Raw genomic sequence first — 12,570 nt, 5'->3', positions numbered from 1 at the left:
TCTCCTAAGCCAGAACCTGAGGCCCTGGTGCTCTTCTCTCCATCATAGAATAAGATGCTCTGTCCTTGGATCCCTGACTTCCTAATGGTGGTGGGTCAGGACTGCGGTCTGATCATCAGCTTTGGTGGCAGCTGGGAAGCACCAGGGCACTGGCATGCCAACTTCATAGCTGGCAGTGGGACTTGCCTGGGAGGGGACAGGCTGACTGTAGGGAACCCCCAGCCAGGCTCCCAGAACCCCCTTTGGGCATCTCTTGCTTCCAGTGAAGTAGCAGCATGGGAGCACCTCACCCCTGCTGAACCCCGGAACCGAGACCCAGTGCAAAGCAGGGGAGGGGGGACAGGTGCCTGCAGAGGACCTTCACCCAGAAGTCCTCCCAGGAGGCCCAGTGTGCAGGCTCAGCCACATACACTCTAGATTCACCTCTGATTAGCTTGGTGATGCTGGAAACTTGCTTTGCCTCCCTGGGACCCTGTTTCCACATCTACAGATGGCCAGTGATGTTCCCAATTGTCCCTCCTTCATAAAAGCTTCCCAGGCTCCAGGCTGGGGGCGTGTGAGCCTGCAGCAGGCAGTAAAGCCCCAAGGGGAATGGGTCCCTAAGGCCATCCCTTCCCAGGGCCACTGTCCTCCAAGTACAAGGCCAGCCTGCAAGCCAGGATTCCCTCCAGTCCACATATGGGCTGCCCACCTGGGGGACCCCAAACCAGACTTCCAGAGAATGGGGGTTGGATGCTACACACATTCTCCAGCCCCTTCACTACAGGTGGCAGCAGCTCGGCCATGATCCTGGTACCCAGACTTAAGTGGAACCGAGCAATGAGACCTAAGGCAGAGGGTGAGATGGCCCTTGGCCAGCAGTTACTCCGTTTGCAGAAGGAACCAGGGGTCACCCTACGGGCCTGCTGGGAGCCTGCCGCAGGTATTCCTGTGTCTTCCTGCAGGGCAGACTGGTCACACACTGAGCACGAGAGGGAGAGGCAGGGAGACAGAGGGGTTGTCAGCCCCAGAGATGCCACCCTGGGGCAGCTCCTCAGAGCACAGGAAAGAAGCAGCAGCAGCTGGGGGTGAACCCTGGCCTGAGGGGGCCCAGCCCCAACCCACCCCCTCATCCCCCCGCAGCTTCTGTGCAGCAGCCCCGCCTCCAACAATGGGTCTGTTCATCAGCGGGCCGAGGGCTTCCTCCCGGCCTGACCTCTTCTTCCCAGCTGGTGGCCGGGAGCAGCTAGAAGGAAAGCAGAGCAGCAGCTCCCTGCACAGCCGCCACAGGGGAGAAGCATGAATAAATCACCGGGGTCAGAAGCACGGCAGCCAGAGACAAAGGCCCAGGCTCTGCGCTGCTGGTGACTGAAAGAAGCTGCAGGGACAGACCCCCCTGGCTCCCTAGTGAGCTCTGCCCATCTTGTTCCACCTGGGGCCCTCAGCTGAGCTTCCTACCTACAAACAGGACGAGGCAGGGGCCCTCGTTGAGCTGCACGGCGTTGGAGTCGGAGAGCTCCAGCACGGGCTTGGGGTGCCACGGGAAGCCCCTGCAGTCCTCGTCATTCAGCACCTCCACCCGTCCCTGCCGCGTGATCACCTCCCCCTGCGGGTCCAGCACGATGAGCGTGGGGATGCCTGCAAGAGAGCGAGCGAGCGAGCTTGGCTATGGCCCCACAGTCCATGGGACAGCACCCCCGGACACGGTTTAGTCCTCGAGTGGAATCCGGGCTCCACCTCGGAAGAGCCATGGAACCCCTCTGGGTCTGCAGGGGACTTCTCCACAGAAGCCCGAGCAAGTCACGTCCTCCCTCTGGACCTCAGACCCTCCGCTGCCATGTGGTGAACACGCTGCAGTTCCCACCTTACCCCACTATGGGAGGATCAACGAGGCTGTGTATTTAAGAACTTCAGCCCTGGGTCTCAGTACATAGAAGAAAAATGAGAAAGCCTAGAGAGGTTGGATGACATCATCAACTCAATGGACATGAGCTTGAACAAACTCCGGGAGATAGTGAAGGACAGGGAAGCCTGGTGTGCTGCAGCCCATGGGGTCGCAAAGAGTCAGACACAACTGAGCAACAACATGAGGTCCCCAAGAAACAGGAGCTGCTCCCCCGCCTGCAGGAAGTCTCAACCTCAGCAGGTGGTATAAACGCATACTCCCTTGCAGTGCACACGCAAGGGTGTATAGACCAGCACAGATCATAGCAGGAGGGCCCCCCCGGGGGAGCACAGGGGGCCTGTGGTAGGAGGAGCCTGGGGCAGCAGATGGGAAAGGACAGCTAGCCACCATCTCCAGCCCCGCTGCCTGGGGCGGTTCCAGTGCCCGCTCTGGGGGAAGAGTCCCTGGAGGGAACATACTGGCAGTGCTGCTGCCCTCACATGAGAGTCCTGGGCTGGGGTCAGAGATGCAACACCCAGCTCCCCACAAACCACAGTCTCCCTCCAACCATAAAGCCTCAAATGGAAGAATCAGAGGTGACCCCTTCTGGGTTACAGGGGCATGTGGGTTTTCCAGCTCCCTGCTCCTTGCACCCCACTCTCTGCTGCTTCTCCTCCAGCCAGGGACCTCAGCCCATGGAGGCAGCCTCGGCCTTGACCTCTGAGGACAGTTGTCTCCGCACTGGTCCCTCCCCTCCTTGCAGTAACCAGCCACCTCCCCACTGGAGCTGACTGGAGCTAGATGGGCCAGGGAAAGCCAGAGCAATTTAATATTTATAGATTCTACAGCTTTGAGTCAGTAGTTTGCTTCACTGACATTTTTCTTCTCTGTGGGGGGTGGGAGGGGGGAGGGATGCTGAGGTACCAGAAACACAGCCATGGTGTTTTGTAACCTGTGCGGTGGCCGGGGCAGCAGGCATGCAGGGGTGGACCTGCCTTCAAAAGGAAAAACGAGTGCATTATGTTCACACCTATGAGAAGGAGAGGCTTGGCATGTTGGGGAGCAGATCCAGAGAGAAGCACCCTCTAGGGACTGCCTTTCCCACCACACACATCACATACAAATGCACATGGCCAGAGCAGGCGCTTTTGGGGGCTTTTAGGATGCGCCCAGAGCACAAGAGACACGGGGCATCTTCAGCCTCATCTCATATCTGCTCGGCATCTCCCAGAGACCTGCAGTTCACATCAGGGGTCTCCCTATCCCAGATGGGGCTGGGCTTGAGTCAGCAGCCTGTAGGGGCCTGGGGCTGGGGCCCATGACACGAAGGGCCAGCTGGCTGCAGATGAACGCCTCCCAGTGCCGTGCCCCATCTCAAAAATGCTTTGGCAAAGTTGTTTAATCAGTTTCTGAAATTGGGCAATTTCTAGTGTTGGGGTAAACCAGGTTCCTGCCCACTGCTATGATTAGACACAGCAGCAGGCTTGTTTGTAGCCCAGACATGGGATGCTGGGTTGGTCTGTGGCGGGCGGGCAGGCATGCACAGAGGATGGAGAAGGGAGGGAAAGTAAAATCCAAAGGCAGAGAGGCTTGCTTTCTGGTTTGGGGCTTTGGTTTCTCCAGGTGACTAATGGGCTTCTTTGTTGCCATGGCTAAGGCCTGTCTCCAGTCCTTGCTGGTGGGGGGAAGGCACCAGGACAGCAAGGCAGGGACTCGAGCCCCCAGGTGACTACTGGGGGTTCCTCAGCCGATTCCATGGAGGGACAGTTCCCCTGGACCCTCCCCACCCCTCCCCAACAGCTATGCAAAAGTAAAGGCCCCTTGTATTTGGTGCTTTAAGCCCAAGATGACAAGGTTAGGTTGACTGTGGAGCACAAACAGAAAGCGACTCGGTATAGTGACCACAGATTTCAATCCAGAGAAGCCCACTTCGAGCACATGGACTGGGAAAAAGAATTGACAAGCACCAGTTGCTTTCCCATCACTGACCGGATCTTGGGTTAGTTTGGCCCCAGAGCCCTAAGCGTGTACACCTCTCTGGGGATGAACCAGCCAGAAGGAAGCTCAATCTCGTGGCATCAGCTCAGTGCTCCACCCAGTGTGGGGACCTCACCCTGGGATGTAAGATTATCCTCCTTCTGCCAATGGTCAAGTTGCCTACCCAAGGTCATCTGCCCAGTAAGTGGCCAAGTTGGGACAGAAAGCCTGATCTGCTTGTTGGCAAAGTGCTGCTCTTTCTACCAGGCCAGTCTGCTGGCGGGGACTCTCACAGCACCATGGGTTGGAGGGCAGTCATCCCCAAGGAGGAGCTGGGCAGGGCAGGGCACGTTCCTGCATCCATACCTTCTGCACCACCCACTTTCCTTTTCTCTGAGGCTGTGGGGGAAGGAGGCTGAGATATGATCACCTCTCCCCTTTCTCTCCCATTCACCCGCTTCCCCATTCAGACCCTCATGCCTTCCCTGTTCCCCCATCCCTTGAAGCAGGTTCCCCGAAGCAGAGACTTCCAAGGAGAAAATAGGGCAGAGCCTCTAATGGGAAACTTAAAGGAAATGGAAAATTTCTAATTGATGCCTTTGTACAAAATAACTTCCACACCAGCAAGAGGCTTCTCTGAAGGGAATGAAAAGGGAACAGTTCGTCTCTGCTTCTCTTGAACTTGTTTCCCAGCTAGGACAGTGCGGGGGGTGGGGGTGGGGGCGGGGGCGGGGAGACTACAGTGCGGGTTCCAAGGAAGATGCAGGCAAGTCATTTACTTGCTCAGAGCCTCATTTACACACCGTCAAATGGGGGGAGTGGGAGTTTCCGATCTTACTTGGGTGTAGGAAGGAGTAAAAAGATGCCAAGCAGAAAATGCTTTTGAGCAGGATATCTGGCACAAAGCACTCTATATATATCAGCTCTCATTATAACTAAGTCCATTATTATTATTATTAGTCATCCCTAGGTTGATCATTTGGCTCTTGAGAAGGGATAGAAGACCAGTGCCGAGGACTTCCCTGGTGGTCCAGTGGTTATGATTCCACACTTTCGCTGTCAGGGCCCAGTTCAGTCCCTGGTTGAGGAACTAAGATTCTGCAAGCCGTGCGGTGCGGCCAAAAAATAAAAATAAGTTAAAAAAGTAAAAGGAGAAGACTTGCTTTAGTGATATACACGGGAACCTCCACGGTGGCTGGAGGGAGTTTGCTCAAGAAACAGAAGACAGAGTGAGATCAACACCACAGGGCGGGCTCCAGGGCCGGCGTGATGCTGCCACGTCTACAGACGGTGCTCTCTTACGTGCACCACCCCAAGTTCAACCTCTGGGCGTAGAACACATACTCTACACCCCTAGAGAGGGCCTCGGCCCCAGGCGCCTCCCTGGGGAGCTCAGGTAGAGCATGCCAGAGCCTCTGAATCCCCTTCACCATCTCCCTGAAAACCTAGAGAAGAAAGAAAAGGCCTAAGGAGCTGGCTCCATGCTGTTTCCTCTTGGAGAAGCCGATTTGTGACTATGTAAAACAATCTCAAAGTCGCACCTACTGAGACTGTCCCAGGTTGCGTTTGGCTGCTTTTCTATCGCCAAAGAAAGGGAGTTTCGAAGGAGGTGGTGGGTCTGGGGGCAGCACCGTCGGCGGGTGGGAGAGGAGCCGGGCAGGGCTGTTTCTCTGCTGCTAGATGACCGTGTGAGCACAAAGATTGCTGGGACTGGGGAAGAGAAAGGCAAGGAAAGGCAGGCCCCAGGACAGGATACAGCAGGTTAGGGCACGTGGCAGGACAAAAGGTACATGATCATGGAAATACACGGTCATCATGAAGACTGTAGCAGGATGGAAAATGTTTGTAATATGTGGTTAAATCGAAAATACAGAATACACAGTGCTATGTGTACAATTACAACTGTGCAGAAATATGCTTGTAGACAGAGACCAAAAGGGACCCAGAAAAGTGAAAACAGTTGTGTGAGGAAGGCAGGAATGCGGGTGAGATAGATATACATTTTTCTTAAACTGTCTTATGATAAATTCATTCAAGTTAAATAAAAATCAAATAAGAACTGAGGGGCAGTAGGGGTGGGATGACAAATACAGACCATGCTTTGGCCACATCCACCACCCATTCCATTCATCACATCCCTCTTCTCTCTCCTGCTCCCCGAAATCTTCCCCTGCTGGGAGAGCTAATAAGGAAAGGAAGAAGGCAGCTAGTTTGGGAGGTGAAGCTCAGAAAAACCCAAGGGAGGTCAAAGGGATTAGGCTCACTTGAACTTGGCCAGAAGGCCCATGTGGCCATGCCAGGAGGCACAAAGACCTTTTTTTTGGCGCCACCACAAGGCAGGCAAGATCTTAGTTCCCCAACTAGGGATCAAACCCATGCCCTCTACAGGGAAAGTGCAGAGTCTTAACCACTGGACTGCCAGGGAAGTCCCGAAGAAGACATTTAAAATGGCAGCATTCTTATAGAAAAACCAGAAACAACCAAATATCCACCAACAGTGGAACTGATAAACAGATAAACAGGCTGTAGTACAACAAAGCACTTCATGGCACTGAAATGAACCAGATGTAAATATCAACAGGGATAAATCTCAAAGACATAATGTTTAGTGAGAAAAGCAAGCTGCAGAACGCTATTACAGCATGTCAGCACTTAAGTACACTTCTACAAACACAGCCAGCACGACCTTACATTACTCATGGATTCACAGCCACAGAGCAAGCATTTGAAGAAGACTCACACTGAATGGGTGGTAGGGTCACTGCTGGGCACCCCCAGCACCCCGGGGAGAAGGAAGGGGCTCCGAGGAGGAGTGGAGGGAACCCAGCTTGGTGTCTGTTTAAAGCTCCCATTCATTTCTATACTAAATATTGGAAGCAAAGGTGTCAATTCTAGGTGGTGGCCCCAGGGGTGTTTGTTATATTATTCTTTGTCCTTCCCTGGTTTTTCTTTTTTTATGTTCTCAAAATGAAACAAGATGAGCAGAGGAGAGCACTGAGGCTGCTCTGGAGGCCCCGAGGCAGCCCCCAGCCACCCTCCCCAGGCCCAGGGGGCAGCTCCAGGCAGCCTGCACCAGCCCTTTAAATCCTGAGACTTGCCTACAAATACAGCAGTGTCAGCCCCTTATCCTCGGTTCATTGAAAACCACAATGAGGACTTCCCTGGTGGCTCAGTAGTAAAGAATCTGCCTGCCGATGCAGGAGACATGGGTTCAATCCCTGACCAAGAAAGATCCCACATGCCACAGATCAACTAAGCCTGTGCACCACAACTATTGAGCCTGTGCTCTAGAGCCCACACGCTGCAACTCCTGAGACGTCGTGCTGCAACTACTGGAGCCCGAGCACCCTAGAGCCCATGCTCCGCAACAAGAGACTCCACTGCAAGGAGAAGCCTGCTCGCTGCAACGAAGAGGAGCCCCCGCTCGCCGCAACTAGAGAAAAGCCTGCGAGGCAACGGAGACCCAGGACAGCCAAAAATTAAATAAATAATAAAAAAGAAAACCACTACGGCTGAGTGTTTCATTTCTATAGAAAATAGACACTGCCTCACATCCATTTTTCAAAAAGGGGCTCAGAAGGGAGAGAGAGAGGAGAAGGGCAGGGAGTGGATGAGGAAGGTGGGGAAAAGGGAAAAGGAGAGGAAAGCTAGAGGATGAGGGTAAGGAACAAGAGGGCAGGAGAGAAACAGAAGAAAAACAGGTGCTGGGAGAGCGAGGGCCTCACGGCAGTGCCTCCAGGGCTTCCTTGGGCCCTGTCCACTGGCCCCAAAGCGGGAAGGGGAGGGGAGACAACAAAGCCAGCGAAGGCCCCTAACCCAGGAGAGAATGCGCTCCGAGCCTCCCTGCAGAGAACACGGTGTTCTCAACAGCCAGTGTTAGACAATGGCTAATGGGATTTGCCTTTCGCCAAGTGTGTCCAAACCCTTTCCTTAGAAACGCATTTGTCAACAGCTTATAGGACTACAAATTCCCCGGTCTGCACAAAATGCTGGGAGGAGGGAGGCCAACCCCACTGCTCCCCAAGCAAAGGAAGCGGGTGGAGGCCACATGCCAGGCCTTGGTGAACTCAGGCAGCCAGAGCTGAGGCTAGATCACTCGAGGGAACAGCACCCAGCCCAGGAGCAGACGCCTCCTCAAGTCCCAGACCCTCCCTGCACCACCTGGATGGACACCTGAATGAAGTGGCAGCATCTTGTGCAAGGCCTCCTTGGGACGCTGGGGGACACTCAGAATCCAGGGGTGCTCCGAGCCCAGCTCCCGAGGCGCCCAGAGGATTCTGGGTTCTCCTGCACAGTCTGAGCCTGTCCGGGTGACACAGGGGAGCTCTGCCCTTGTGGGCCTCAATGTACAAAGTGACAATCCGATCAAGTCATCTGCACACTGCCGGGCACGAAGACAGGCCAGGTGGAGGCGGTTTGGCTTGGGTGCAGGCAGTGGAAGATACCCGACTCCACGCTGTGAAAGAACCCTCATCAAGACGTCCAGGAGGACACAGCAAGTGGGGTGAGAGCTGAGGACAGAGTCAAGCAGGGAGCGTGAGCTCTCCCAGATACAGCCCCGTAGATCTGCCGAGCCAGACAGGCGGCGGGACTCTCCAAGGACTCTGTGCGTGCATGGTGTATGGTATGGATTGTGTACATTGTGATACTGCAACATAATAAGGCGTGTATATCTGGCCTTCACCCCCAGTTCCTGGAACAGAGCTAAGACTCTTACGATTTCCTGAATGAAAGGGGTGATAGGAACATCTTTTGTTATACTATTTGGTCTTAGTCCCAGATCCTGACACAAGAGTTTCCAAGACCCTTCCAATCGAAGGAGTAAAAGCCTCTTTTGGGATGCTAAGATGATGGGTGTGGGTCACCAGAGAGACGTGGTTAGAAGGTTGGAATTTTAAGATCCACCCCCGGACCTCAACATCTGGGGAAGGGAGAAGAGCTGGAGGTTGAGTGAATCACTGATGGCCAGTGATTTAAGCACTCATGCCTACATAGTGAGACCTCCATAAAGGCCCCTCAGTGATGGGGTGCAGAGAGCTTCCAGGTCGGTGAACAGTGGAGGTGCCGGGAGGGTGAGGCACCTGGAGAGGACATGGGAGCTGTAATGGAGCAAGAAAGAAGAAAGGAGATGGGCAGATGCACAGACACTCCAAGTTACAGACTTGATGATGTAACAGATGGTTCCATGGCGGAGAGGAGGGAGACAGGGAGTTCAGGAGGATTCCACACCCCCACTAAAGCAGGGCTGCTAAGGAGAGAGACACACATCCAGGGTCGGGGGGTAGTCTGGGCCATGGGAGATGCCAACAAGGAGGAAAGTGATGGCCCTGGGACCTCAGGTCCCCAGCCAATCACCCCTCCACATCCCTGTTACTCTGTTCGTGGGCCAGCCTGTGCAAGGGTGCAAAGGCATCTTCTCAGTAACCCCATCCCCAAGACCCCTAGAACAAGTCATGGATTTTCTCTTCTATATATCTATAGGAAGTAGAGAAGTATATCTATATTTTAATCTTGTATTTTGGTAGTCAAAGGCAGTGGAATGTTGACTGGTAAGATCACAGGAAGAAGCAACACAAGACTGTACTAACAACATGCGCTTCTACTAAGCTACCGGACCCTTAATGTTCAGGGGACCCCAAAAATGCCATGAAGCGAAAGCGACCCTGTGAGGCTAGAGCTAGACACGGGGATGCAGAGGCTGCCTGCATCCTCTTAGGTCCGCTGACCCTGGAGCCCGAGGGAGCGGCCTCTCTCTCCCCACAGGCAGGCCTGTCACGAGCCACAGCCTAAGGCCTGGCCGCAGTGGGAGCACAAAGAATTCATTAGAAATCCCAGGGGATAACGTGCCCCAGGGGATAATGAGACTCTTGAGAGTCCCTGGAACTGCAAGGAGAGCAAACCAGTTGATCCTGAAGGAAACCAACCCTGAATATTCATTGGAAGGACTGACTGATGCTGAAGCTCCAATATTTTGGCCACCTGGTGCAAAGAGCCAATTCATTAGAAAAGACCCTGATGCTGGGAAAGATTGAAGGCAAAAGGAGAAGAGGGTGGCAGAGGACCAGATGGTTAGACAGCATAACTAACTCAATGGACATGAACTTGGGCAAACTCCAGAAGATAGTGGAGGACAGGGAAGCCTGGTGCTGCAGCCCATGGGGTTGCAAAGAGTTGGATACGACTGACCGACTGAACAACGCCAACAAACAATGTGCCTCTGGGATTTCTCTTCCAGTCTAGCTTAAATGTCTCTACTGCACTGAATTTCCTTTAATTAAAATTTTCCAAAAGCTCCAAAGTCCAAAGGGCCAAGTTCAAGGACCACAGCCTGGTGCTCACCGGCCTTATCACTCAGTCTCCCTATATAGTACACCATGGACATCTTGCTCTGGCCTTCGGCCTGGAATGTCCCAAGCCCTCTACCTAAATCCCAGACATTCTGTAAGGCCCTGCTTGAGAGTCACCTCCTCCAGGAAACTTCCTGGCTCCAGAGTCCCAAGCCAGAGTCTCCTGTGAACTTAGATTATTCCATTGTGCAGCCCTCCATTAAACGCTGCCTTGAGAAGGATCCTGTGAGGCTCTTTCACATTCCTCTCACTGTGCTTTAGTGCATTTCTGGCTAGATAGGGTCAGAGGTGGACAGATCAGGGTGAACCAGTAGTGTCAGACAGGCTGTTTACAGGAATGAATCCTAAGGCCCACCCAAAGAGGTCAATGATCAAGTTGGCACAAAACGCTCTGCCAGGGGGAGAACCCAAGAGCGAGGAAGGAGGAGGTGGGGAGCTGGGAAAGCAGGCAAGTCCAAGCTGAAGACAGACTGCTGCAGACGGCAGGGCAAGCGCTCTGCGGAGCCAGCAGACAAGGAGCAGTGGGACGGGCCAGTGCAGAGCTGGGTTCTTTTGTGTGGTTGCCTGGCCGCTGCTTGCCTGGGCACAGGGCCTCTCCAGATCAGCTTTCTGATCCTCAGATGAGGGCTCCTTGAAGTCTGGGAACCACATATGTGCTTATCCACACACTGCCAGGCCTTAAGAGGCTGAGCCAAATGAATGCATCTCTGAAAACGCTCCTTTCTCTTCTTGCTCATTTGTGGTCACCCGCGTGCTGGCTGTCTGGGCCACACCTAACAACCAGGGCTCTGACCGCTGTTCTATTTGTATGTTGACAGCTGGAGGAGTCGAAAGGAGAGTTCCCTTCTCTGCTCTCGGAAGGCAGACAGAAAACAATCAATTTTTTCATGTCCTGCCAACATCGGATGGAAGGGCACCCTCCAGCCTCAGTAGTGTGTCTAAAACTAGCGTGGACTCTCACAGGCCTCGTGATCTCTCCTCGAGGAGACTGCTATTCTGTGTCTCCTCCACTACCAAGGGCCCAAGGGCCCCAAGAAGCATCTCATGGAGCAAAGGGAGAGGAGAGACCCCCACCTCAAACTGGCTGTGCGTGATATAGGCCATCCTTTGGTAATTTATTACTTTCAGGTGATCTCAGGGCCTTAGTATCGACCCCTAAGAACAGGATCTGCACCTCACTGGCCTCTGCATCCAAGAAAGGGCAACTCCCTTCCTCAGAGAAGAAAAAGCTTATGCTGTACTGAGGACCTGTGCCTGGAAAGAAGATGAGAGCCCACCTGACGGACCAGAGTGGCCAAGCGAGGCCCAGCACGCACTTTGCTATATGGGATGAGTTTGATTTCCTGAGTCGTCATACAAAGTGTCACCTATCTGACCAACACATTCTAGTTCTTCAAAAGACATCACCCTACTGAAGTTATTTCCCAAAGGGGATCTCATCTTATCCACTCCAGGGCAGCACTGGGATAACCTTCTGGTTTTTTATTTCCCACCAAATTCAGTGTATAGTAGTGGTTAGTGGAAACTCAAGAAATGGAAACCTATCCATTTAAATCTACCCCACCTTTTTTCCAAAAAGGATTGGAGGCAGTTTAAAAAGTGAATGGTATAATTCAATAAAAAACAGATGAAAACTGAGACTTCCCTGATGGTCCAGTAGCTAGGACGCCATGCTCCCAATGCAAGGGGGCTGGGTTTGATCCCTGGTCAGGGAACTAGTTCCTAGATGGTGCAACTAAGAGTCTGCATGGCACAACTAAGACCTGGTGCCACCAAATAAATTAAACAAAATATTTTTTAAACAAATGAAAACATCCCACTGAGAAGAGAACAAGGCAGGAAGAGAAAACAAAGGTAGGATCTAGGGCGTGCAGAGAAATTGTCAGCTTTGCAAAACTGCTAAACGTGGTTAGAAATTCAGTTCTGAGTTTTCTCGGGGCTAAAGCAAGCAAAGAATTGTGGTCTGTGAGGAAATCCAAAGTATACAAAAGATGAGAGAAAACACAAAAATGCACCTCCAACTGCAAAGAAGTCCAGTTTCTGCTAGGTGCTACAGGGTAACTTCCTGAACATAAATTCCTACAAGTGGGATTTTGAAATCAAAGGTTTTGTAGATTTTTTAAGGCCTCTGGTGTGCATCGCCAATCTCTCCTGGAAATTTTGTCCTGATTAGATTCCTCCTAGCAGCCTGCTCGGAGAAGGCAATGGCACCCCACTCCAGTACTCTTGCCTGGAAACTCCCATGGATGGAGGAGCCTGGTAGGCTGTAGTCCATGGGGTTGTTAAGAGTCGGACACGACTGAACGACTTCCCTTTCACTTTTCACTTTCATGAATTGGAGAAGGAAATGGCAACCCACTCCAGTGTTCTTGCCTGGAGAAT

General features: G+C 53.0%; 1 protein-coding gene across 1 annotated transcript in view; it reads right to left on the bottom strand.

The window, feature by feature from the left end:
• The window catches only part of NXN (nucleoredoxin), a 163,900-nt gene that overhangs the window by 5,184 nt on the left and 146,146 nt on the right, over positions 1–12,570 (bottom strand). The window contains exon 6 of the mRNA XM_027517371.1: positions 1,438–1,617. Within this exon, the coding sequence (XP_027373172.1) occupies positions 1,438–1,617 (180 nt within the window). The remainder of the gene's footprint in view (positions 1–1,437; positions 1,618–12,570) is intronic.

Source organism: Bos indicus x Bos taurus, chromosome 19, assembly GCF_003369695.1.
Source record: "Bos indicus x Bos taurus breed Angus x Brahman F1 hybrid chromosome 19, Bos_hybrid_MaternalHap_v2.0, whole genome shotgun sequence".
Lineage (NCBI taxonomy): Eukaryota > Metazoa > Chordata > Mammalia > Artiodactyla > Bovidae > Bos > Bos indicus x Bos taurus.
The sequence above is the reverse complement of the archived record's forward strand: the minus strand, read 5'-3'. Positions and strand labels throughout refer to the sequence as shown.